This window comes from Vulpes vulpes, chromosome 1 (assembly GCF_048418805.1).
Source record: "Vulpes vulpes isolate BD-2025 chromosome 1, VulVul3, whole genome shotgun sequence".
Classification (NCBI taxonomy): domain Eukaryota; kingdom Metazoa; phylum Chordata; class Mammalia; order Carnivora; family Canidae; genus Vulpes; species Vulpes vulpes.
Genome location: NC_132780.1, coordinates 82,404,756 through 82,431,371, shown reverse-complemented (window position 1 = coordinate 82,431,371; position 26,616 = coordinate 82,404,756). Strand labels below are relative to the sequence as shown.

Here is a 26,616-nt window from a genome sequence, read left to right as displayed (position 1 = left end):
CATTTATACCAATTTCATTTTTTTTGCTACCCATCATATCTTGTGGCTCTTTCAAAAAGTAAAGATACTTGAGGGACACCCTAGGTGACTCAGTTGGCTCAGCATCCGAGTCTTGGCTCAGGTCATAATCTCAGAGTCATGAGATCCAGCCCCACATCAGCTACATGCTCAGTGGGGAGTCTGCTCTCTCTCTTTCTCTCTCTCTCTCTCTCTCTCGAAAAATAAAAAATAAAAAATAAGTGAAAATACTTGAGAAAAAGGAACCTTTGTGAACTGTTGGTGAGAATGTAAATTGGCACAACTACTATGGAAAACAGTCTGGAGATTTTTTAAGATACTAAAAATAGAACTACCATTTGATCTAGCAATTCCACTTCTGGATATATATCCAAAGGAAATGAAAAAAAAAAATCTCAAAGTGACATCTGCACTCCTATGTTCATTGCAACATCGTTCACAATAGTCAAGATGTAGAAACAACCTAAGTCAACAAATGAATGGGTAAAATATGTAATACATACAAATATAAATGGAATGGAATATTATTTCGTCATCAGAAAAAAAGGAAATTGTGCCATTTGTGACAATGTGGATGGACCCTGGGGGCATTATGCTAAGTCAGATAAGTCAGGCAGAGAAAGACAAATACCGTATGACATCACTTACATGTAGAATCTAAAAAAGCCAAATTCAGAACCAGAGTAGAATGGTGGTGACAGTGGTGGGCAGGGGGTAGTAGATACTGGTCAAAGGGTACAAACTTCATTTGTAAGACAAGTAAGTTTTGGGATCTAATATACAGCATGGATTATAGTTACTAACACTATTATATATTTGAAAGTTGCTAACAGAGTAGATCTTAAATGTTCTCACCACAAAAGAGAAATGGTAATTATGTGACATTATGATGATGGAAGTGTTAGTTTCATGTTATGATGATAATCATTTTGCAATATGTAAGTGGAGCAAATCAACTTGTTGCACACCTTAAACTTACACCAAGTTAGATGTCAATTATATCTCAATAAAGCTGGGAAGAGAAAGCGGGAATGTTTCAGGAAAAATGAATAGACTGAACAAAACAGAGAAGCAGAAAATAGAAAATCCAATGTGGAGAAAGGTAGATAGGAGCCTCCCGGAGTAATTCTGCGTTGGACCTTAACAGAAATTAAGCTGGAAAAGCCGTGCGGGATCAGACAGGAACTGATATGCATGTGCTAAAGCACCCGTATTATTAACCTTTGCAACCTCTTGTCTAGATTACTAGCATGACTTAAAAATTGCCTTGTCCCAAATTTCACTTTCCTCTAGGCTCCTTATCACCATTAATTATAAAGCAAACCTAATTGGACAGTTTAACCCTTCACTTAAAAAAAATAAAAAAGATTGGATGCTCCTGAAAACCATGGCTATCTTTTGTCAATACCTAACTCGATGTCAGACATAATCAGCATTCAATCAGTATTTGTTGAATGACTGCCTGACTAAATGAATAATAGACCAAAATCTCTCTAATTTAAACCAATAGGAGAAAGACTAGTCAAAAGTATGCAATATTCTCAAAGAGTATAAAAAGTAGTATAAATAGAAGAATTGTACATGAAATGTTTTATGGCACTTTTTAAAAAATTTTTATTTATTTATGATAGTCACACACAGAGAGAGAGAGAGGCAGAGACATAGGCAGAGGGAGAAGCAGGCTCCATGCACCGGGAGCCCGACGTGGGATTCGATCCCGGGTCTCCAGGATCGTGCCCTGGGCCAAAGGCAGGCGCCAAATCGCTGCGCCACCCAGGGATCCCATTTATGGCACTTTTTAAAAAAAGATATATATATTGAGAGAGAGAGAGAGAGCACACACAAGCCAGGGGAGGGACAAAGAGAGAGGGAGAGAGAAAATCCCAGCATTGATCCTGCTATAGAGCTGGATCTCACAACCCTGAGAGCACCACCCAAGCCAAAATCAAGAGTCAGATACTCAGCTAACAGAGCCACCCAGGAGCCCAGTTTTATAACGCTTTTAACTGGCATTAAAAGACTATTTTCTGGGATGCCTGGGTGGCTCAGTGGTTAAGCGTCTGCCTTTGGCTCAGGGCATGATCCCGGAGTCCTGGAATCGAGTCCCACATCAGGCTCCCTGAGAGGACCCTGTTTCTCCCTCTGCTTATGTCTCTGCCTCTCTCTTGTGTGTCTCTCATGAAGAAATAAATAAATATTAAAAAAAGATTATTTTCTGATATTGGTTGAATATCTTCCCATTTCTCTTCTTTAAGTTTTATTCTGTTGATTTAATAGATCTCTCTCTCTCTCTTTCACCCCCCCAACCCCCACAGTACAAAAGCAAATCTGGCCCAGCCTGGGATGAATCATCATGAACTGTGATGAGTTAGTCTAGACTAAAGTAGATTTATTTATGGATTTACCAGTGAATGGTTGATTTGCTATGATTTAGCTTTAGCCCTTTAATTTTGCCTTTAAGTAGTTAGTACAGAAAGAAAGAAAATTTTCAGACAGATATTTCACTGTTTTTTGTTTGCTAGTTTTGATCATGCAAGAATAGCTGTTTTTTGGAGAATTTTTATAATCTATGCTACTGTTGAGGAATCTTCAGCAAATGAAGATTTGTATTTTTTATCTTTTTTTCTTTCATGTGTGTTCCATTTAGACCAGGAAATTGACATTTCAGCCCAGAAGACTTAGGCCAGATGTTAGTCCACTGGCTGAAAGATGGATTTCCTGCCCTCATAGGTGACCTCTGAAAGCAAAATAGGCTTTTTCTTAATGGATAGACTGTCCAAATGACCTCATTTCTAGAACAAGTGTTCTTTGTTCAGTGTCTCTTTGCTATTGGAATCAACATCATCTGATTTTTGAGAACATTCATTAGATAAAGAGTAGCTAGCACCTAGTTGTTTCATTTATAAGGCATAGGGAAAAAATTACGCCTGGACAATCCATTTTTTGTCCCTTTAAACATATTTGTGTTCATTGAGAGGGAAAATGGTGCAGAAAATCTGGTGCTTGCTTACCCATATTAATATTTCTTTTAGATTTCAAACCTATTCGGGCCAGTGCTAACCATAGGAGCACAGCATATTATGTGCTTCCCTAGACAGGGAAGTGTTTCACTAAGCTTGACCAAGGCACTATTTAAAGAAGTAGCTATGACCCCAATGCCCTGTCACTTAAACCTCTATCTCCATATGTGAAAAGCTCATTGAGACATTCCCAGGGCACCACCTCTTTTGACAAATTCTTCACCAAGTTCATTTATTTATATCTTCAATTGTATGAGGCAGCTCAGAAAAACTTGGATAACTGAACTTTTGTGTGTATGTGTGTGTGTGTGTGTGTGTGTGTGTTCACATGCACTCATGCCTGTGCGTGTATCACAGGAAGTGCAATTTGAAATAAAGTATCCAAGAGAGGACAATAGCCTTGAATGACAGAGGGGAAACCATAGGACTTACTATACATGGAAAAGAGGGGAGTCAGATTGCGTGAGAAGGAAGATATATGTCTCTAAGATTCTAAAATGATAGAATTTTATAGCTGAAGGGAAAGTTGAGAGTTTTTTTGTTTTGTTTTGTTTTTTCCAGGAACAGGAATGGGAGTGTTTCTTTATAATAGCTAGACGATAAATTTTACTAGTGTTAAAATCTTGCTCCTTGTGATCTGAAATGTTGGCTTCTTTACAAAAGACATAGAACAGAATAAAGCAGAACCGTGTAGAGTTAATATCAGTCTGGGCATTACATCTAAGACTCAATGGTTCTCCCTCAAGTAATTTATATAGTAAATGCGTGACTCTTTAAAAAGTGAGTGGTCAAAGGATATCACACTTTTCCTTTGTTTTAATGAGTCAACAAGTATTTTTTCCAGAATGCTGATACACAGCTCAGGGCTCTCCTCTTTTTTAAATAGTCATATGGAAGTGTCTGCAATCATAAGTTATTTTTGGTGGTTGTTCAAGTAAAGTATTTTGGCTAATACTTCAATTCCAGATAAGATTGTAATAGTCTTCTTATGGTTACCAGGATTAATTATGTGAGAATCTTTTGTCCCCAATACATAATATTATGGAACTTCAAAGAAGCACAGCAACAGTTTTAAGTAGAGATTTTCAATTTAATGGAAAAATTTATTTTTCACAAGTGTGTTTAAGCAATAGGGACAGCCAAGTAGGCATTCTTATAAGGTAAAGTTTATAAAATAGACAAGATGGATGAGGCGGTTTGGTTGGTGGATGATACATCCCAGCTGTGCTTTTAAGCCTTTCCTTGCATAATTTGGAAATATTTAACATAATCTCTGGTCTCTTATTAGCACATTCCTTTTTTTTTTCCTTCTTAACACTCTCCCAAGATAAAAAGATATATGAAGGAGTATGATTCCTCTAGATGCTTCCTGTTTTCCTCTCTTAGGTATCAAGGTTGTTCTCATATAACCAGGAGAGAGACACTGTTCTCAAATTAATTCAGAAGTAATTTTATTTTATTTTTAAAGATTTATTTATTTATTCATGAGAGACAGAGAGACAGAGAGAGAGACAGAGGGAGAGGGAGAGGGAGAAGGAGATGCAGGTTCTCCTCAGACAGCCCAATGCGGGACTTGATCCCAGATCCTGGGTTCACGCCCTGAGCCTAAGGCAGAGGCTCAACCGTTGAGCCACCCAGCTGTCCCCAGAAGTAATTTTATGAATTAAAGTCTTTTAGTTCTTTGCCATCAACATTGTGGATTCAGTAGTGGCAGCCCACCAGCATTGTTTTGCTTCTTGTCCTTAAGGTGCTTTGCCTAATAGTTCAGAATCCTCGTATTTTAGAATTACACATGGCTTTAGGAATGATTGAGGCTGATCCTACTATGTAAAATGAAATTGCAGTCGTGGTACCATGATGACTGATGGAATAATTTCCAGGCAGAACCTCGGTGTTTACGCATCAACACAGATGACAACCTAAATGGCGAGGCTAGTAACATAGCTTATCCGAGTGGAAGAAGAGATTGCAGAGAAAAGCATTTATAGTCCTGCATCTCTTTTTTGCTTATTTACCTTCTCTCCCTAACCAGTGGTCTCTGTCTTCACTATGTTTTAATTCTTTAGTTTGTGCTGAGCTCTTTTCTCATCTCTCTTACTGAGTATTTTGAGATGAAGAGGCTTTTAAGCAGGTAATGCTTTAGCATGGGCTTGGTTCACCTTTAAGGCATTTATGGAAAAAAAAAATTGTTTGGGATTATTGTCAAAGGGAAAAATGTTGTAGCACTTCAGTCTTTCCTTAAAGTGAGATCCCTGAGGCATTGTGGAATGCCCCGCGTTGGAGTGCCAGAGAGGGCTGCTGATGGTAGGCAAAAATTAAATGAGCTTATCTATTTTCATTGCTCAATTTCAGAAAGCAGCATGGTAAAAAATAAATGGGGCTATTTATAATCTTTCAGACTTAATCTTTGCTTAATCTTACATTTTCTCTGCAGAATACGTGTTGTCTTTTTAAAAATAACAAGTATTTAAATGAAGCTATGTTCCTAAAGCATGTCTATCCTATGGATAATACATTTTAATTCCAATATTTAATTGCCTTTTAAAACCAAGTACCCGGGGTGCCTCAGTTGGTTAAGTGCTAAGCGTCTGCCTTCAGTCATGCTCAGGACATGATTCCTAGGTCCTGGGTTCAAGCGCCCCCCCCCCCCCCCCAAATCAGGCTCCCTGCTCAGCAGGGAGTCTGCTTCTTCCTCTCCTTCTGCCCCTTTCCCCTGCTTGTGTATGCGTGTGCAACACACACACACACACACACACTCTCTCTCTCTCTCTCTCAAATAAATAACATCTTAAAAAAATAAAACCAGGGATCCCTGGGTGGCACAGCGGTTTGGCGCCTGCCTTTGGCCCAGGACGTGATCCTGGAGACCTGGGATCGAATCCCACACGATCCTGGAGACCCGGGATCGAATCCCACGTCGGGCTCCTGGTGCATGGAGCCTGCTTCTCCCTCTGCCTATGTCTCTGCCTCTCTCTCTCTCTCTCTGTGTGACTATCATAAATAAATTAAAAAAATAAAAAAAAAACAAGTGTCTAGTTTGGAGATCTCCATTCACTTATGATGATACAGTTTCTTTTACCAATTAATTTTTTAAGGTGTTAATTATTTTCTTATGAGAGACACAGAGAGAGAGGCAGAGACATAGGCAGAGGGAAAAACAGGCTTCCTTTGGGGAACCTGATGCAGACTTGATCCCAAGACCCCAGGATCATGCCCTAAGCCAAAGGTCATTCTATCACTGAGCCACCCAGGTATCCCCCAATTGATTTTTCTAAAGCAATCTCCTGGTATGGCTTTTCAGTATATTATATTGTAAAACTTCACATTTCCTCAGCAATGTGCTTTTTTCCCTTATTCTGACATTTCCATTGTTCCAAATGGCACTCAAAAGTGAGCAGATATCACAGCCACCTTGGTGGGTGGGTGGGGAGTATTAAAGTACAGATGGCTGGTCCCACTCCTAGGTTGTCTCATTCTGTAGGCTTGAGGCAGGGCCCCAAAATGCACATTTCCAACAAGTTCCTGGGTGATGCCAATGCCTCTGTAATTAAGTCTACACGTTGAGAAGCAGTGATCTAGATAAAATATCACAAGAGGTGCTGGTAATAATGACTAAGACAGTGGCAGTGGAGATGGAAAGAGGTGGAGGAGTTTGACAAGTATCTAGGAAGTAGAATCAACAGGGCTTATCCATGGTTTAGACACGAGTGTTGGTAAGTGAGGGGAAGGACTCAAGCAGGTCTCTTGACTTTGGTAGCTTGAACAAATACATGGATATAACAAGTACTGAAATAAGAAATGAGCAGGGTGGGAGGGTTAGATCAAGGTGAAAAATCATAAACTCCATTTAACTAAAATGTTTTTTAAATGTCAAACATAATGCTTAGCCTAGAGTAGATGTGAAGTAAATGACAGATGTTGTTCTTGCTGTTATTACTCCCTTGATCATAAAAACTGATCACTCCTCATCACCCCACCCTGCCAGAGGTGACCTCCCTACCCTTTTCTCAATAACCACATTCCAAGACTAAGAACTACTCCTTTGTGTGGATTAAGGTATGAACAAGGAAATTTCCTGCTTATAGCTCTCACCTCATGGTATGAGTAGATAGGGGAAGAAAAAGCTAAGGGAGGGGAAAGGTGGGGAAAGGTTATAATTAACAGAGAATTATTGCCCTCATTATTGCAGATAACCTCACAACAATCATATTAAATAGGTGGAATTATCCCATTTTACAGATGAAAAAAATAACTTGCCCAATGGCTTATAAAAACTTGAGTGAAAATTCAAACCCAGCTGTCCTGACCCCATTATGTTTGGGCTTCCTGCTCCAAACTCTGCCTTTAATGCCAAGTAATAGACTGGTTATCCTTCCTATGTCAGGATGATGACCTACATGCAGGCAACACCCTATAATTTCTGGACTAGTGACTTTTAACCTTTTAAAATCCTGATTTGTAGCAAGGACCACTTTTTACACAGCAAGTCATATTTACATTTGTATGTATATGTCTGTATATATGTACATATATATGCGGACACATACATATATGTGCAACACTATGACTAATTTTCAAGGAAGTGCTTAGTGAGATAGGTATTATCAGTATTTACTCCCTATGAATACCATCTGATACTCTCATTCATTGCAATAAATATTTATTAGGACCCACAGAATGTATTTCACGGTCAACTTTTGGGTCACCACTAGATTTTGGAAAATCTTCTAGATCCTTTTCTTTCCTTGGAAGTCATTCACCAACACTGTAACAATTCCAATTAGCTACGTGAGAGAGAGCGATGGGTGGAAAGGAAAAAGAGGAGAGTAGGATTCCTGTGTATTTTTCCATAGATACGTCATTAGTGGCACATCTACACTTGCCTACCCTGCAGATCTTTGTAAGGACAAATATATTTTGCTGGAGATGAAAGAACTTTAAAAATAATCAAATAATCTGACTGATCCTGCCAGGTAGCTATGTTCACTTGGACTGGTTGTTGTTCAAGTTTTCTGGAGCCCATTTCTTCACCTGGGAGATGAGGGATTTCACTCTGATCACCTCCAAAATGCTTTCCTGCTATCATGGGATGCAAGTCTATTATAAAAAGTTCTTAGTAAACGGGACTGTATGGGATCTGAAATAGTATGATGATGCCCATGATGTTGATGATGATCCTTCTTTTACATTTTGTTAAAAAGCCCCTAAAGAAATTTTGGAAAGTAAAGATTGACATTAATTAAAGGAGAAAAGACTCAAATTTGAGGGAAGTAATCGGACTCATTTTGAGTATACACATTATGAAGCTGAGGTTCATTTTTAAAATGCTCAACAAAATTATTCATGCTATAGAAGTTGAAGAGTGACTCCTCAAAAGTCCTTAGTTATCTATAGACAGCAAAATGATAGGAATCAACATCCCCCCTCCCAACCCCGCCAAATATTACTTACCTCATTTTCCTATACATTTACTAGGAAGCATGGAGAAAAGGAACTTCAATATCTAGGATAGGCTGATTTCTAGAGGTGCCAAAATGCTGGCTAAGGTTTAATTATATTGATGGTGCATATACGTTGCTATTAAAAAGTACCTATCTTTGGATGGCCCTGAACTATATTATCACCTCTGAGGAGTCGGGTGGCAATTAGTGAGGCCTTGCCACATCTAGGATTGGGCAACCATAGCGTGGAAACGTTAAATGCTTTGCCCCTAGGTTGTCTGATGAATCAAGAAGAGTCATGATTGGTGCTGGAGACTTAGCCTTCCTCCAGCTCAGCCCCTGCCACCCTGCTTGGTTGGCTTCTTGCTCAGTCACTTGGCAGGAAAGTATTTATGTGGAGAACAAGCTGCCTCCTGGCAGACCTGGCGTGGTTCTATGTATTTTCTTGAATTTAGTAAAGTCCTACATGGTTAACACACTGACATTCTTAAATACACTAGTAAAATCAACTCTAAAAGGTGGTTTTCAGTTTTTTCCATCATTTGCTTTTCATGTCTCTATAGATGTGATAATAATGATATTTTACATAAAGCCCATGACTACTGTCGCTGAATTTATTGGGGTTCCCAGATTCTTAGAGCACACATCTGGTATACCTCCCGCATCAACCCAGGAAAGCACAGGCATGGTCAGGTTGACTCAGTCAGTGTCCGGCACTTTCCACCCTTCACCATGATGCTTCCCTACTCTCCAGGGGAAACTTTCTCATTCTTTTTCTTTCAAAAATATTGCCATATGGGATTATACTCCCAAATTTAATTACTTTTGGAAAAGTTTTTCAGTTTTGAACTTTCTGGTAGGGGCTATTCATCCATTGGCATTGATAGGTGCTCCCAGTAATTACTGCTTTTGAGTAGGGGGATTTCGAGGACTTGCTCTTATCTCCCCCCCTTTTCCCCTGTGGACTGAGAAGGAAAGACAAAACAAAACAAAACAAAACAAAACAAAACAAAACAAAACAACCACTAGAGGCCTCTAAAGCAAGCAAGGGCTCTCTCCCTGGAGCATCTCCCCTGCCTTTTTTTGGGGGGGGGGGGTGGTTTCCTTGAGTTTTCTTAACTGTTTCACCAAGTGATCAGTCATCAAATCAGATGTGAGGTGTATTGCCATCTCCCAGGGAAAACTCTCTGAGTGGTTTTTAAAGAACGAATCACAAGAGGATAAATACCTCTACCGGGCTATATGCCTCCTAAAATAAATCCGTCACGGCTCTTGCCCTTGGAAAAACACACAGCCGCCCCCCCCCCCCCCCCCCCCCCCCCCCCGTGTGTGCTACAGCTAAGTGGTCACAACAGGGACACCTTCCCGGTGCCCTCGCCCTAAGGCAACCATTCAAACCCAGAGCGCACTGCCCCTGAACAGCGGAAAGCCCGAGCGCTGGGGGGCACTGGGGGGCCCCGGGCACCAAGACGCCCCGGCCCCCCGCTCCTCGTGAAGACGGGGCCCACAGTGGCTCGCGCCCAAGCTTTCCCGCTTGTTTTCTTGCAAGTGTTGGCTGGCAGCAGGCCGGCCCCGGGAGGGCAGGGCGGGCTGCAGGGGCACGGGGCGACCCGGGGGCTCTCCCGGGGCGCCCGGGGCCGAGCGCGTTCCCGGGGCGGCGCGCGGCGAAGCCAGGGCGGGCGGAGGCGCGGCGCGGCGCGGCGCGGCGGCTCTTTCAACAGGCGATCTGTCCCCCTTCTGCGGCTCATTTCCATGCGAAGAGCCTGACATCAGAGCACCTTTTGTTGCTAGACGCTTTCTTCAGCGGCGAGGGAGAGTCCCGTGGAGCGAGCTGGAAGAGCTCACTTCCGACGCAGGGGTCCCGAGCAGCGGCCGCCCGGGGCCGAGGCCCGGCGCTCAGCCCCGCGGGGCCCGCCGCAGCCTCGCCGCAGCCTCGCCGCGGGGGGAGGGCCGCGGGGCTCCCGCAGCCGGTCCCGGCCCAGGCGGGGGCGCCTCCGCGCGGCCCGAGCGGCGCCCGGGCCTCCCGCCCTCCCCGCCGCGCAGCGCGGTGGTGCGGACTTTGCCTCCCGCTCCCCGCGGCCCGGGAGCCGGGCTGGGAAAGTTGGCGGAGTTGCCCGGCGCGCGGCCCGCCCGCCCGGGAGCCGAGGTGCAGGCGCCGGCGCGGGGCCCCCGCGGGGGCGGCCCGGGCGTGCGGCGCGGGGGCGCGGGGGCGCGGCCGGCGGACGCGGCGGGCGGGGGCCGGCGGCGCGCGGGCGCGGAGCGAGGGCGCCCGGGGGCCCGGGACGCACAGGCCGGCGCGCGCGCGGGACCCCGCCATGGAGGACGCGGGAGCGGCCGGCCCGGGGCGCGAGCCCGAGCCCGACCCCGAGCCCGACCCCGAGCCCGAGCCCGACCCCGAGCCCGAGCCCGAGGGGCGCGCCGGCATGTCCGAGGCGTTCTCCCGGCTCTGGACCGACGTGATGGGCATCCTGGTGAGTTACCTGGAGCCGGCGGGCGGGGCGGGGCGGGGCGCACCCCCAGGTGCGGGACGGCGCCCTCCCCCTCGGCGACCCGCGCTCCCTCGGCGCTGCCCGCCCGGCAGCCCCCCCCCCCCCCCAGGTCCCCGGGGCTGCACGCACTCGGTCAGGATTTCAAACCCGAGTTAAAGACTAACCGGCCCCGGATCACATCCTGGGGGCTCTGCAGCCGTCGGGGACGACAGTGGCCGGTTCACTCCGGGACACCTGCTGAGTGTGCCTGCTGGTGTGCAGAGGGCTAGAGAGGCTGCTTCGGACCGTCGGTGTAAATACATAGTGTTTGGCTGCTGTGCTGTCACGGTCGGGTCGGGGAGGAGGCTGATGTGCCTCCTGTTTATCTCTTCATTTGTTGTCCGACCACGAGGGGAAAACAAACCCATCTTCTTAACCAAACCACCAAAAAGTGTACTTACTCCGTTTGCAGTTTTTCGACTTGTAGAATTACAGGATAGCTGTTGTTTTATGTTTGGAACTAAAAACAATAGGACTTGTTTAGCTAAATCTGTATTGTCATGTAGTTTGAAGTGCCCAGTAACTAAAACCGCCCATGGCTTTGGCATAATTTCTGAAAAATAGTTCTCAGGCACTGAGGATGAAGCTTTAACTTGTGCGGGGTTCAGAGCCCCCCGGGAATTAGTAGATGCACTTTGGTGGAGCTGTAGATAGGCAGGTAGATGGGAATCAGATGGGTGGGGGTTATTACAGTCAGACATGTCAATCCACATTTTTATTTAAAAAATCAATTTTAGTTTAAAGATTTAGAATTGGCAGTTGTCGGAAAAGGCTCTATATTTACTCTGGGATGTTTTATCTTTCTAATGGAAGGTGTGGTTTTTGAAAAGAAACACTTTTTTTTCTTTTTTTGAAAAGAAACACTTCTTTGGGGATGAGAAGTGTACCTTTTTTTTTTTTTTTTTTGCACAAGAATTAAGCACTTGGGCTTTGGAGTGAGTGAGACTGGTTCAAATCCCCACTCTCCAGTTGACTGACCTTGGCCAAGGTGTCCAACCTCACTGATCTTCAGTTTCATTACCTGCAAAATGAGGCAAAGAAATGAGATCTTCGGTTACATTACCTTGCTTCTTAGGTTCTCTGAGATTTAGTTATGTAGATGTATAGCTAGTGCTCAGCATACTGGCATATAGTAGGTGCTCAATAAATGATAGCTCTCTACTGTTTTCCCCTGCAGATAGTCTTGGGTTTCATCTTTCCAGACATCCTAAAGTCTCACCTACTTCGTTTTTAGGTGTTCATTGGTGTTTATGATTATTCCTGTACAGAAAACCAGGAATGATTGGTCAAAGATTTCTGCTTTTTTCACTCTCCAGTATTTAGAAAAAGTATATTTTTAAAAATCTCAAGTTCTTGCATTTTCTGAACTTTATTGGTGGATATGGGCCTGTAAGTGAAATTTCAGAAAACCCAATGAATGTTTTAAAGTTAATAGTGATAGGTTTTTAAGTTAGTCAAGCAGGAAGCTTATCTTGTTATTTCTTGCTTAGATCCTGCTCTGTAAATTTTTAGTCACTGAGAAAATTGGTCTGATAACATCACATTGCATCCCTTACTAGGGTGTGACTGTGGAGGGGAGAGCTGGAGGGGCTCACTTAATGGGAGTGTGGGCTCAGGGTTGCTTGGGAGGGGGGTGGTGGTTGGCAGGTGGCACTTACTGAAGATTTGCTTTCCCTTCCCTGGCAGATTCCAGCACTGTTTGGTCAGTTGTAGCAGTGTTCTTTGGCTGATTTAAAAGATGGGGTGGGGCTGGAGAAGCTCAAACCTGTTATTCAAAGGGCAGATGTAGGAGAAAAGAAAATATGTACTTCTTACAGAGCCAGTAGTTCAGTGCGAGGCTGGTAAGAATGTAAATGATTATACCAAAGAGAATATGTTCACTTCTGTTTTCCCATCTTTTAGACAATCTTATATTTTCCTCTGGGGTAAACATAGGCATCACGATTGTTCCTTTGTAAAATTCAGAAGAAGATATGGTTTACCTCTGCTTTATGTACATCTGTAAAAAGTCACCAGGTTAGGAGGATCTTTAATCTGCTTTTAGAAAACTCTCATCCCCATGTTTAGAGGAAACTGTCTTTCTAGAAATATATCAAGACACAAAATTAACAGTTGACTTTCTCTATTCTTTCTGAGATAAAAGATTGCATTTCTTTCATTTTTTTAAAATAAGATTTTGCAGTCTATCAGCCTACACAGGTGAAGTGACTTGCCCAATGGCACACACACCGTGGTGACAATGACAGACTGTACCCCGGTTCTCTGACCTCTTACCTATACCAGCAAGTAGGGGATGCCGTGATACTCCACAGTTAACTATCCCAGATCAACATAGTAGACATGTAATTACATCTGGTATTTTAGGAAAATGCTACATGGAAGGTTCTTTTTAACTACTCAACTCGAGGGGAGTAGAGATAGTAAGGGAATTATAAATCCAAACATACAAGATTTCAGGCACAGTGGCTGCTTTACTTTTTAGACTCCTCTAAGTGGGGGATCCCTGGGTGGCTCAGTGGTTTGGCGCCTGCCTTTGGCCCAGGGCGCGATCCTGGAGTCCCAGGATGGAGTCCCGGGGATCCAGTCCTGGGATGGAGTCCTGCGTCTTGCGTCCGGCTCCTGGCATGGAGCCTGCTTCTCCCTCTGCCTGTGTCTCTGCCTCTCTCTGTGTCTATCATGAATGAATGAATGAATGAATAAATAAATAAATCTTAAAAAAAAAAAGATTCCTCTAAGTGTAGAATTCGATCCTCCAAGCCTATTAAGTTAAACATTCTTCATTCTTTTAGCTGAATGACACAACTCCCTTTTCCTCCTTGAGAGGCACTGAGCATCCGCCCCCAGGATTTTGTAGGTTCTAACCCTCTGAAGGGTGTTGCCCCAGAGGCATAGATTTCCATATATACGGGATGGTTGTTTGAGTTCATTAGGACACATTTTGCATTTAAATTAATTCAGTCCTGCACAGTTCTGAACCAACCAGTTGCTTTATACAATTGTTAACAAAATGCTTATTTAGAGAAGAAATAATAGTATAATTTATGGCATGAAAATGTTCTGGCTGTGCTAGAATGAATACATGCTAGTAAGTGAGTATGTAAATAGAGAGTTAGGAGAAAAGGAGCTTGCTGGAACACTAGCCACTGTGAGTGCCTGGAGGGCAGGGTCAGTATTTTATACTTTTTAATCTCCAGTGCTTGGGATTCACAGGATCCTGAGGACATGGTTTTATTGAATGGAAAAGGAAAATAGTCTATACTTCTTAAATGCAGGAACCACATCAAAATCCAGTTCTGTAGAGACTGTACCCACTGTAATGGGGTGTGTTTGTGAAGACATTAATAAATTCTACTCTTGCTTGAATTTATCGCTTGAGCAGATTCATCATGCAAACCAAAATCCTGGTGCTTCCACTGGAAATGGTAATGGCAAATTGTGAAATGTTTGTAAACCCTGAGCTATCAGACCGTGGCTTTCTTGTGAAATGTGTTCTGTTCTCTAACTCCATACAACATGTGGTCTGCCTGGGTTTTCAAAGCATGTCACCTTTCACGAGGACATGCTTACATTTCTGTGGAGAAGTGCAAAACAACTTAGGATCCTGTGGGATTTCACTCTTTTATCTTTATTCCTTGTTGCAGACACAACATTCCTTTTTTGGGGAGAGGGGGAGGAGGGTAGTTGTTTTTCAAAGTAGGAACTGCTAAGGTTATTAGATATGGTAGGTCACTTTTTCAGCACTGATTGATTATCTATTTGGGTAAGATGTGATGGTTCTTATTTTTCCTTCAGAATTGGAGGGTTTCTAAAAGCTGAGCCAATCCTTTAAAGCTACTTGCTAACTGGGAAGGGAGCAGAAGGGAGTTAGTTAGTGAGTGCCTATTGTTTGCAAGATCCTGCAAGATGCACCTCCCCCAAACCTTATATTTCCTCCCTGCTCTGTTCCTACAATTTACACCCATTTCCTAGCAGTGCTGAGAGAATATCCATTGTATAAAGATACTGTGGACCTTCCCTCATTCTTATTCCAATAGAAGCCACAAAAAAATATGTAGTAGGCTTCATTCCAAAAATGGTTAGGTTTACCAGTTTTGCTATTTACTGAAGAAACTCCTTAAAAAAACAACAACAAACAACCCCAACACTCCTCCTTTGCTTTGTAGTTTTAGGCAAAGGGGGCGGGGCAGGTGGTAGTAAGAGCCCTAGGGGGCTTTTAAAATGCAAACTCCTTTGAAAGCATTAATTTACATATCCTTTGGGTGGCGTCTCCTGCTTCGCTGACCAGCTAATGACTTAATTAATTTTAGGTCTTGGAATTTAAGAGTCAGTCCCAATTTCAAATATTCTGACTTCATCTTAATTTTATGTTCCTGTACACCAGCTTAAAGCCTTGTGATTTTTATAAGTGAAGCCGCGGGCTGCTGGAACACCGGGATCGGGGACCTTGGAAGCGAGCCCTCCACCCCCTCATTTAGAGGAGGAATTAGAGGCTCAAGGTACTGAGTAGGGACCGGAACTCTGGCCTCCTGATTTTCAGTTGTTTGCCAGAGACAAAATTAAGTCTCATCTTTCTGGCTGGAGTCACTAAGTCGTTTGCAATAGGAAGACTCCCTTGCCCTACAGTGGCCTTTGATGCCCCTCTTCCCCTGACTTAGAGCCTTCATCGGCCAGGCCATGCTCTACCTGTTGCCCTTCCCTCTTTGACCTGGCTTACTACTCGCATTCTAGTTTTTAACTGTTTACTCCAACCCTGGCCGTGGAACGCAGTGGGTGGGAGTGGGGGTGGGGGCAGGAAGAGGAAGAGAAGGGAGAGGAGGAGGGAACGTGTCCAAGCACGGAGTCCCAATACTGGCCTGGGCCCTTCCCATACTTACCTTCCTAGATTCTCTTGTGGCCAATGAACATTACTGTCCCCATTTTACAGTGGAGACGTGCCCATGGGTGTCTTCAAATCACACAGAGTAAACAGGAGCTGACGTTTGCATCCTGTGTTGTTTCCCAGAAATTAACTCCTAGTTGTAGTTGAGTAGTTTATTCTTTCACATATCTATGGAGACATTTATTGGCTGCCAACTTTTTTTGCTTAAGCTCTTGGGCTAAATACTAGCGACACTTGCTCCTGGCTTCCAGAAAGATGTAGTTTTGTAGGAGAAACTGCAGTAGCCCCCACGTCCCTCCTGTAAAGAAGCACTAGGTCCCCACAGTGCTGTGGGCAGGGCGGCGTGTACAGGCAATCAGGGGGACAGAGTGGGGGCCGGGGTGGCCGTGGTGCAGCCGGAGGCTGCTTCCCAGAAATGCCATTCAGTTTGGACCGAGGCTGTGAGTTAGGCCTTCCCTGAGGTGTTCTCCAGTGAGGGGGAAGGAAGGAAGAAAGAGAAGGAGGGTTTGCTGGGCAGAGCCAAGGGGAATAAAGCTGAGATAGCCCGGAGCACTGAGGCGGGCGCAGTCATTCAGTGGACACCAGTGAGAAGCTGTTGCAGAATTTGAAATTGACATCTGACACGATCCCTTCCTCCCTTCCGTGTCATACAAAAGTAACTTTGGTGGGTGATGAGTTGGCGATGGTGAGAACCTGGGCTTAATGTTTAGAGACAGATCAAGTTATGTGTCTGGCTTCCGTTAGTCCCCATATTTTGCTCCGTATCTCTAAGTAATCAAGGATTGCTCCATGGTACTTGTCTTTTGGTGATTCTCGTAAGCTCCCAAGTAGGCTGTGTTAGGTCAAGAGATATTTAGAGGTGTTGTAGTCTTAGGATTCTTTTTGTTCTAAAGAAAAAAAAATCTAGGCACATAGATACATACATATTGTCTATCTACCTGTGTTTTTCTATTGTATTAAATCTATAGGGTTAGGGATCCCTGGGTGGCGCAGTGGTTTGGCGCTTGCCTTTGGCCCAGGGCGCGATCCTGGAGACCCGGGATCGAATCCCACATCGGGCTCCCGGTGCATGGAGCCTGCTTCTCCCTCTGCCTGTGTCTCTGCCTCTCTCTCTCTCTCTGTGACTATCATAAATAAATAAAAATTTTAAAAAAATTAAAAAAAAATCTATAGGGTTAAATTCCTTAAAGAGGAGAATTATTCTTTGTAGCAATATGCACATGGTGTTATAGCTAAACGATCTTTAATTCCATCTTCTCAAAGCCAGTTCCAGAGAACAGCAAAGTAGAAGGAAATATCCAGTTGTGCATATTGATTCAGAAGCAAATCTGTAAGCTCAGTTTTACAAAAGGCTTAAGAAAACCTGTAACTAGTAGTTTGTCTAATGTATTATTTTTAAGAGTGCTTTTTGCTTCAGACTAAACCATAATAATCTCACAGTGATATATGATGCTCATGGTTTTTTTTTTTTTTTAAAGATTTATTTATTTATTCATGAGAGACACAGACAGAGAGAGAGGCAGAGACACAGGCAGAGGGAGAAGCAGGCTCCTCGCAGGGAGCCGAATGCGGGACCTGATCCTGGATTCTGGGATGACGACCCGAGCTGAAGGCAGGCGCCCAACTGCTGAGCCACCCAGATGTCCCTTACTCATAGTTTATACACGTTCTTATCATACAGTAGAAATAAAATTGATCTCGGAGTAATGAGTTTAAGTGGATAGAGGCTAAGGCTGTAAGAGTTGACTATGCCATTTAATACCAGTGAGTATGGACTAAGATTGGCACTGTAAGGATTAACCAAACCTTTGGACTAATTTTGAGGTAAAATGTATTTTTGTGACCATTTGGATTCAGCATTGTTCAGATACTTTGCTCACTTATTTATTCATTTGCTTTTGGTAATGAGACTCGAAAATGGTAGCATTAGCTGTGCTCCTGGCCAGCTGTCTGGTGTCCCATCTTTTGTTCCATAATATGGAACAATTCACTGGATAGCATTAATTCTTCATGAGATGAGATGCTTCATTGAGATAACTTAGCTTATATTTTTTCTTGCAAGTCAAGTCAGGAGATAGAGACACTCTAGCACAGACACTGGGTACCTAGGCTTCATGGTATATCTCTGACATTCAGAAGACAAAAGCTTGATAATGGGATAGTTTTTCCTCTCTAATCAGTATTCTTTCTTTTCTGAAGGGCTCTCTTGCTGTCTTTTACCTTTTTTTTTTCTTTTAAGATTTTATTTATTTATTTGACAGAGAGAAAGAGTGCATGTGCACACAAGCAGGGGGAGTGGTAGGAGGAGAGGGAGAAGCAGGCTTCTGCTGAGCAGAGAGCTCTACATGGGGCTCCATCCCAGGAATCTGGGATCTTGACCTGAGCCAAAGGCATATGTTTAACCGACTGAGCCACCCAGGCATGCCTGTCTTTCACCTTTCTAAGATGATTGGTAAAAACATGAATACATTCATATCTATAATGAATGCTTGTTCAACTCTTGTGCCCTCCATCATAGAGGGACACTGTGGCTCTCCTTGGTGTCTGTGATGCAGATTTGATTCAATTTTGTTTTTTTGTATTTTTTTTAAAGGTTTTATTTATTCATTCATGAGAGAAACACAGAGAGAGAGAAGCAGAGACATAGGCAAAGGGAGAAGTAGGCTCCATGCGGGGTTTGATTCAGTTAATTTTGGTGCTTCATCCATTGTTCCTTAGTTTGGTTTAACAGGATGTAGGGTGAGGAGGGTCTAGTGTGTCTACCCGTGACCCTGTGCTTGGTTATAGCTTCATTTTCCTCTTGGTATTCAGGAATAGTGGAATTTTAAGTGAAAGAAAAAATGCATATAATTGCAATTTTAATGAAAAGTCCCATGGGAAAAAAAAGTGCCATTGAAGAGCAGAATGAAAAAAATCTTAGAATGTATATGCTGAGCTCTAGTTACTTTAAAAAATTATCCCAGTTAATTTTGTGGGATAAAAAAACTTTTTTTTAAAGTTTATATATTTAAGAAATCTCTACACCCAATGTGGGGATTGAACTCACAACCCTAAGATTAAGAGTTGCATGCTCTTCCAGCTGAGCCCGCCAGGCACCCCTGGGCTTTAATACTTTTGCTTAAGACTTGTTATCAACCACCAAATTTTTTATTAGAGCTAAAAAAATGTTTCTAAGCTTTTTGAGGTGCTTTTAAAAATACAGTGTTTCAATATTAAAGTTTTTGTAGAAGAAAGGAATATTCTAGTTTAAGAATAAGTATCTTTGCTATAGGCTTATACTCATTTTTAGAGGATTTAAAATACTTCACTTACAAAGTAAACCATTGGCAATTCTACAGATGTGTTTGTTTGGAAATACCCAGAGTTAAAAAAAATTTTTTTAACGAAAACAATGGGATATTGCTACACACCTATAATAATGGCCAAAATGTGGAAAACTGACAACAACAAGTGCTTAAGAGGATGTGGAGTAACTGAATCTCTCATTCATTGCTAATGGGAATGATGCAGACACTTTGGAGGACAGTTGGGTGATTTCTTGTAAAACTGAACATATTAACATTTGATCCAGCAGTTGTGCTCCTTGGTATTTACCCAAAGAAGTTCAAAAGTTATGTTCACACAAAAACACTCATGGATGTTTATAGCAGCTTATTCATAATTTCTAAAACTTGGAAGCAACCAAGAGGTCCTTTAGTAAGTAATTGGGTAAATAATCTGTGATCCATCCAGACAATGGAATATTTTTCAGCACTAAAAAGAAATGAGCTATCAAGCTATCAAAAGACATGGAGGAACCTTAACTGCATATTACTAAATGAAAGAAGCTGATGAGAAAATGTTTCTGACTCTGTGACATTTTGGAAAAGGCAAAACAATGGAGACAGTGTAAAGATTAATGGTTGGAAGGTGTTAAGGGGGACAGAGGGATGAACAATTGGAGCACAGAGGATTTTTATAGTGGTGGCTGCATGTCATTATAAATTAGTGCAAACCCATACATAGAACGTACAACACCAAGAATAAACCATAACGTAAACTTTGGATTTTGAGTGATAACGAAGTCTCAGCTTAGGTTCATCAGTTGTAATAAATGTACTACTAGAGTGGATCTAACGGGATTTTGTTGATGTTGTTGTTTTTTAACAACAGCAATGGAGGGTTTGAACTTAAGATCCTGAGATCAAGACCTGAGCTGAGATCAAGAGTTGGATGCTCAACCATCTGAGCCACCCAGGCACCACCTGATGGGTTTTTTCACCACAGCAAGCAATCGTCCACTTCTCAGTGGACACTAACCACAAATTTGACTCAAGTCTGGAGCTATCTACTACAGGTTAAAGGCCCAGTCCTAAAGACTATCTTTACTTGAGTGCCAGTCACAGGTTGCTACCTGTGCTGCTTACACACTGCTACAAACCGGAGGTTCCATGACTTCCTCCTCTTGTTTGATTAATGTGCTAGAGCAGCTCACAGAATTCAGGAAACCAATTTACTTCCTAGATTAACTAGTTTATCTAATAGATCACCTGTTTATAATAAAGGATATAACTCAGGAGTAGCCGAATGAAAGAGATGCACAGGGCAAGGTATGTGGGAGCTCCCATGTTCTCTGAAGTGCCACTCCCCATAACACCTTGTGTTATGGAACACAATCTAGAAGTGCTCTGAACCTTGTCCTTTTGGGTTTTTATGGAAGCTTTATTACATAGGTGTGATTGATTAAATCATTGGCCATTGGCTATGGATTGAATTCAATCTCCAGTGCCTTTCCCCTACCTGGAAGTGGAGGGTAGGTGGGTTGATGCTAAACGTTCCTACCCTCTGATCTTCTGGTCTTTCAGGTAACCAGCCAGATCTTGAGGCTCTCTAGCAGCCCCACCCCAAGGCACTTCATTAGCATAAACTCAGTTGTGCTCTAAAGGGACTCCAGTGAACTAAGGAAGATAGTCCTATACTCCAGAAATTCTAAGAGTTTTAGGAGCCCGTGCCAGGATTGGAAGGAAGACCAAGTACATAATATCTTCTTATAAATCACAAAAGTACTGTGGGAGATGTTGCTAATGGGAAGGCTCTGCATGTGTGGAGGTGGGAGATACACGGAAATCCCTGAACCTTTCCCGCAGTTTTATGAATCCGAAACTAGTCTAAAAAAATGAAGTCTTAATAAAAAGCAACAATTTTTTTTTTATTTTTAAGCAGAGAAGAGTAACAGTAATTCTGAACATTTAGAAAAAAACAAAAAAATTAAAGATCTTAGAAAACTGAAAGATTGTTTTGTAAAGTAGTTAAGAACAAAGGGAATAGTTTAGACTGTTTGAGTTCAAATCCTGGCTTCACATATTTAGTGGATGTGTGATCTGGCAACTTCCTTAACCATTCTGTGCCTCAGTTTCCTTATCTGTAAAATGAGCACGATAGCCATAGGCATCATCAAGTATAGTGAAGGTGAGTTGAACCACTAAAACTGCATGGCGTATCATAAATGTTATCATAAGCAGATCATAAATGTTCATTTTTATTAAATATTAATAACTGGATCTCCTTTAGTTAGAATGTGAATTAATTTCCTTTCACTTTTCATCTGTAGATGGAGGGATGATCTGATTCCACATGCTCAATTGATATTAACTTGATTTAATTTATGTCAGATGCTTTTTTTAAAATACATGACTTAAAAATAAATTCATGAAAGGGTACCTGGGTGGCTCAGTCGGTTAATAATATATCTGCCTGGGCTCAGGTCATGATCTCAGGGTCCTGTGATTGAGCCCTGCATAGGGCTCCCCGTTCATCAGGGAGACTGCCTCTCCTCCCTCTCCTCCTCCCTCATCTCTCACCTCCCAAGCTCGTGCTCTCTCTCTCTCAAATAAATAAATATTTTAATTAAAAAAAAATGGTTCAAAGTGTTAACCTTCAGGTAACATGTTAGGAGATATTTGTTAAAATATTCTCTATACTCGAGAGAATGTATAAAATTTGTGACTAGTGGGGCGCCTGGGTAGTTCAGCAGTTGAGCTTCTGCCTTTGGCTCAGGGCATGATCCTGGAGGCCAGGGATGAGTCCGACAACAGGCTCCCTGCATGGAGCCTGCTTCTCCCTCTGCCTGTGTCTCTCATGAAAAAATAAATAAAATCTTAAAAAAAAAATTTGTAACAAGGCTGGTTTTTCTGGAGGCAAGAAGAGATTTGTAATGAAAACATATTTTCTGTTTAAATGATGTTCAAACTGCAATAAAAGGAGTTTTTTTTTAGTCGTTGACTTGGTAGAAACATGTAAAATATCGAAAGCATCCACTAAATGATTTTATTTTTTGAGTGTTGGACTCATATGAATGTACTAAATCTATTTTCATTATCTTGAGCTTTTTTGTAAAGCTTTTTCCCAGGGTTTTATTGAATTAACCGCTGTTTCTGTCAGGGTTGCCAGTCATTTATTCTGGGTCTTTGCATCTTAATTAGGAGTCTTCAGTCTCCAATCAAGAATTTCTAAAAGTATCACATGGGAGTGTCCCTACTGGACACATTTCAGTGTGAATATAGTAGAAAATGGGATTCACTGTGGTTGGAGGAAGAGTTGTAAGCTTGTAATGAATAAATTTGCCATTTACATGCATTTTTATTTTAGGGGACATTAATTTATCCATCCAAAGAAAACCGGAAGGAATTTAAAATCTTTGGAAAAATCTATAAAAGCATTTATAGAAAATGAACATTTTCTACTGGAAAGAAAACATTTAATTTTCAAGGCATATTTTTTCATGAATTACAGTTTAATTGAAAACTTTCCACCAAAGTGTAGCGTTAGGACATAGTCTACTGGGGAAGAGTCATTACTGCCTTCTGCAGCATATTGCTCCAACTTCTGTAACATGTGGGGTCCAGGTGGTAACTTAATGAAAGCCCCTCATAACACTGATGCATGTGGTGATTTGCCTTGATTAGGCTATTATGAAATTGAGACTATATGATGAGCTTTAAAACAAATAGGTATCAAATGATTCATAAATGGTACATGAAAGATATAGTAAAATCCATGTGATGTAACTTGAACATTAGCAAAGAACTATGTGCTGTTTCAACAGAACAGAATGTCCGTAACCCCCACATTCTGTATCAAAGGACTTCTAAGCTTGTCATGTCACCGAAGAGCTGTGCATTCCAGACCTTGTGTCTTCAGAAGGCAGGATGCCTTCTGTGGTGGATGAACTTCCATACGCTGAGAGGGGAGGCAAATAGAACTAATTCACTCCTTAAAACATTAAGAGATTTTTAGCTGATCATATCACTTATTCTAAGAGGTGCTGCTGTGGAGATTAGATGATAATATTTTCTTTTCTTTTTTTTTTTTAAATTTATGATAGTCATACAGAGAGAGGCAGAGAGGCAGAGACACAGGCAGAGGGAGAAGCAGGCTCCATGCACCGGGAGCCTGACGTGGGATTCGATCCCGGGTCTCCAGGATCGCGCCCTGGGCCAGAAGCAGGTGCCAAACCGCTGCGCCACCCAGGGATCCCAGATGATAATATTTTCATTGGTATAATTCCTTGCACTTCATCGTGTGTCTTTACATACATTGACTGGTTTAAAGCTCTGATAGCCACTAGAAACTCAGTCTTATTGGCCGCCTCTGTTCTTCAGCCACGTGAATAAAGTTGGGTTCCTCCTTTTCTTTTCTTTTTTAAAAAGATTTCATTTATTTATTCATGAGAGACACAGAGAGAGAGAGAGAAAGAGGCAGAGACACAGGCAGAGAGAAGCAGGCTCCATGCAGGGAGCCCAATGTGGGACTCGATCCTGGGACTCCAGGATTATGCCCTGGGCAGGAGGCAGGCGCCCAATCCCTGAGCCACCCAGGCGTCCCCCTCCTTTCCTTTTCAAACATGCTGATGTTTCATTGTCCATATTTCAATACTCATAATGCAACAACTGCTAGTTGATTTTGCCTAACTGAAATTTTACAAGTTTTAGACTGCTAAGTCTATCTATTAGATGTGTGAAACATTGAAGTTGTGTTTTTGGAAATGTTTGCAAATTGCCACCTGAAGTAGACCGGATCCAGATGAATGGCGGTTCTACTATTCTCTGAGCAGAATTTGGAGGCAAAGGAAGAAAGGGATCAGCAGTTTATGTTTTCCCATTTTCCACCCAGACTACCTGGTCTCTTTTGGGGTCTTGGGTGTCAGAGTGTGTTAGGTCAGGATGGCATACCTTTGTGGGCTCACCCCTTCCAAGGAGGCAGAGAGAAGCACAAGGGTCTGGTGTCCTATTGCCACTAGGGTGCTACAGATTCTGGACAGCACCACTTTATTTCTCAGGACTTCCAGTTTGTTCTATTGTGGAAAACAGGAAAGCCCTCTTCCCCAGCACTGGGAAAGGCAAAACTGTCCCGTTGTCGGCCAAAAAGTTTTTCAAGCTGCAAAACAGTTTGTTTTTGTAACAGTAGGTATGACTTTAAAAAAAAAATAAGATTTTTGAAAAGACACATAAACTTATTGTTTGTATACCTGTGGACTTACTTACAGGCAAGTATGAGGATGTTCTGTTTCAAGTCCTTACATATAATGGGGAAAGTACAGGGCAGGTATTGCTCAGAGGCACTATGTTACAAATGGTTCCAGAGAATCAGCCAAAGACCAAGTGAACAAGCCAAAGCAAGATTGGTTGGAGTCCTGAATTTGCTAGTTAGGTCAAGATAAGTACTGAATTATGCAATATAGTTGGCAGCGAGGATTGATGAGGCTCTGAGTGTTGTTTTGGTAGAAAAATGACTTAGCAAAATGCATGGGGATCTGGGTAGTGACACACACACTACCTTTTGTTGTTCCAAGAAGATCCAAATCAAAACAAGCTTTATTAGTGCAGAGGAGAGCATGCTGATGTCGCAGCAATGCCTTGGTTGTGACTAATGGTCACTGTTGTACAACTATGAATATATTTTAGTCTCTGAAATATATTTTAAAACTAAGAGTGATCACCTGTCTTTTTTCTTTATTTTAAAAAATATTTTATTTATTTATTCATGAGAGATACAGAGAAAGAGGCAGAAACATATATGGGCAGAGGGAGAAGCAGGCTCCCCGCGGGGAGCCTTTTGTGGAACTTGAACCCAGGACCCTGGGATCATGACCTGAGCCCAAAGCAGACACTCAACCACTGAGCCACCCAGGTGCCCCTGTCTTTTTTCTTTAAATATAAGTCTCTGCTCCTTAGACTATTAGCAGTTAATTAATTGGTTCGTTGGCTTCTGATTTTCTAATGCTGTGTGTATGTTGTTCTAAATGGGTTTCTATTTTTAAAAATATGGACATATATTCTTTGTGGCAGTGTAGGGGGAATGTTAGGGTAGAATCCAAATTTTTTTCTTCCAACCAAAAGAACTTAGAAATTTATTTGTAAGCAGATTAGAGGACTTTCTTTACTGATTCCTACACTGCTCTACATTCCATGCTTCCTTGATGCTTCAGAGCTCGATGGATAGAACAAAGAATGTTCTATAATTTACTATCCAACAAACCATGGGAATTATTTCCTTTACCAGGGAGTTTGGAGGTTATATATATTTTACAATAGTTAGAATATTCTTCTCTGAAACCCAATTGCTATAAAGACTTGTTTTTAAAGCTTTTTAAGCAAAGATGCAATGGGACAGAAAGACTGCATGACCAGTTAATAATAACAGTAAGTGCAATATTAATGTTAGCTGATATTTATTGATCGTGAATTGTGTGTCAAGCACTGTACTAAACTCTTTTCATGCATTATCTCATTTTTTCTTTTTAAATTGAAGTAGAGTTGACACACTATATTAACGTTAGTTTCAGGTGCACAGCATAGTGATTGGACAACTCAATATATTATACTGTGGTCATCACAAGTTTAATCATCTTGTCACCATCGAATGCCATTTCGACACCATTGACTGTATTTCCTACACTGTGCCTTTCATTCCTGTGACTTACTCATTCTGCAGCTGGAAACCTGTACTTCCCACTTGCCTTCACCCATTTTGCCCATCCCTCCACTCCCCACTACCAACCATTAGTGTTTCTCTGTATTTATGGGTATGTTTTTGCTTTTGTTTTATTTTTTTAGATTCCACATATAAATGAAATCGTATGGTATTTGTTTTTCTCGGACTTCTTTCCCTTAGCATAATATCCTCTAGGTCCATCCGTGTTGTTGCAAATGGTAAGATTCCATTCTTTTTTATGACTGAATAATTTTCTAATGTATATAGATTTCACATATTCTTTATTCATTCATCTATCAGTAGACACTTGGGTTACTTCCATATCTTGGCTGTTGTAAATAATGCTGCAATAAATATAGGTGTGCTTATATCTTGTCAAATTAGTGTTTTGGTTTCTTTGGGTAAATACTCACTAGTGGAATTACTGTATCATATAGTATTTCTTTCTATTTTTAGTTTTTTGAGGAACCTCCATACTGCTTTTCACAGAGGCTACACCAATTTATATTCCTACCAACAGTGTAAGAGGGTTCCTTTTTCTCCATATCCTCACCAACATTTGTTATTTCTTGTCTTTTTTATTCTAGCCAGTCTGATAGGTGTGAGGTGATATTTCATTATAGTTTTGATTTACATTTCCCTAATTAGTGGTGTTGAGCTTCTTTTCATGTATCTGTTGGCCATTTATATGTTTTCTTTGGAAAAATATCTATGCAGGTCCTCTGCCTATTTTCTAATCAGATTTTATCTGTGAGGTT

At 41.9% G+C, this 26,616-nt stretch overlaps 1 protein-coding gene across 5 annotated transcripts in view; it reads left to right on the top strand.

Annotated features, from left to right (window-relative positions):
- The window catches only part of SASH1 (SAM and SH3 domain containing 1), a 332,874-nt gene that overhangs the window by 124,311 nt on the left and 181,947 nt on the right, over window positions 1-26,616 (top strand). Inside the window, exon 1 of one of the 5 annotated variants that reach the window (XM_072718848.1) lies at window positions 10,733-10,950. The exons of 1 other annotated variant lie outside the window; for it this stretch is intronic. In XM_072718848.1, the coding sequence (XP_072574949.1) occupies window positions 10,795-10,950 (156 nt within the window). In that variant the 5' untranslated portion in view covers window positions 10,733-10,794. Of the gene's footprint in view, window positions 1-10,732; window positions 10,951-26,616 lie in introns of those variants that run through there. 3 more of the 5 variants (XM_072718846.1, XM_072718851.1, XM_072718849.1) reach the window with 3 other exon arrangements.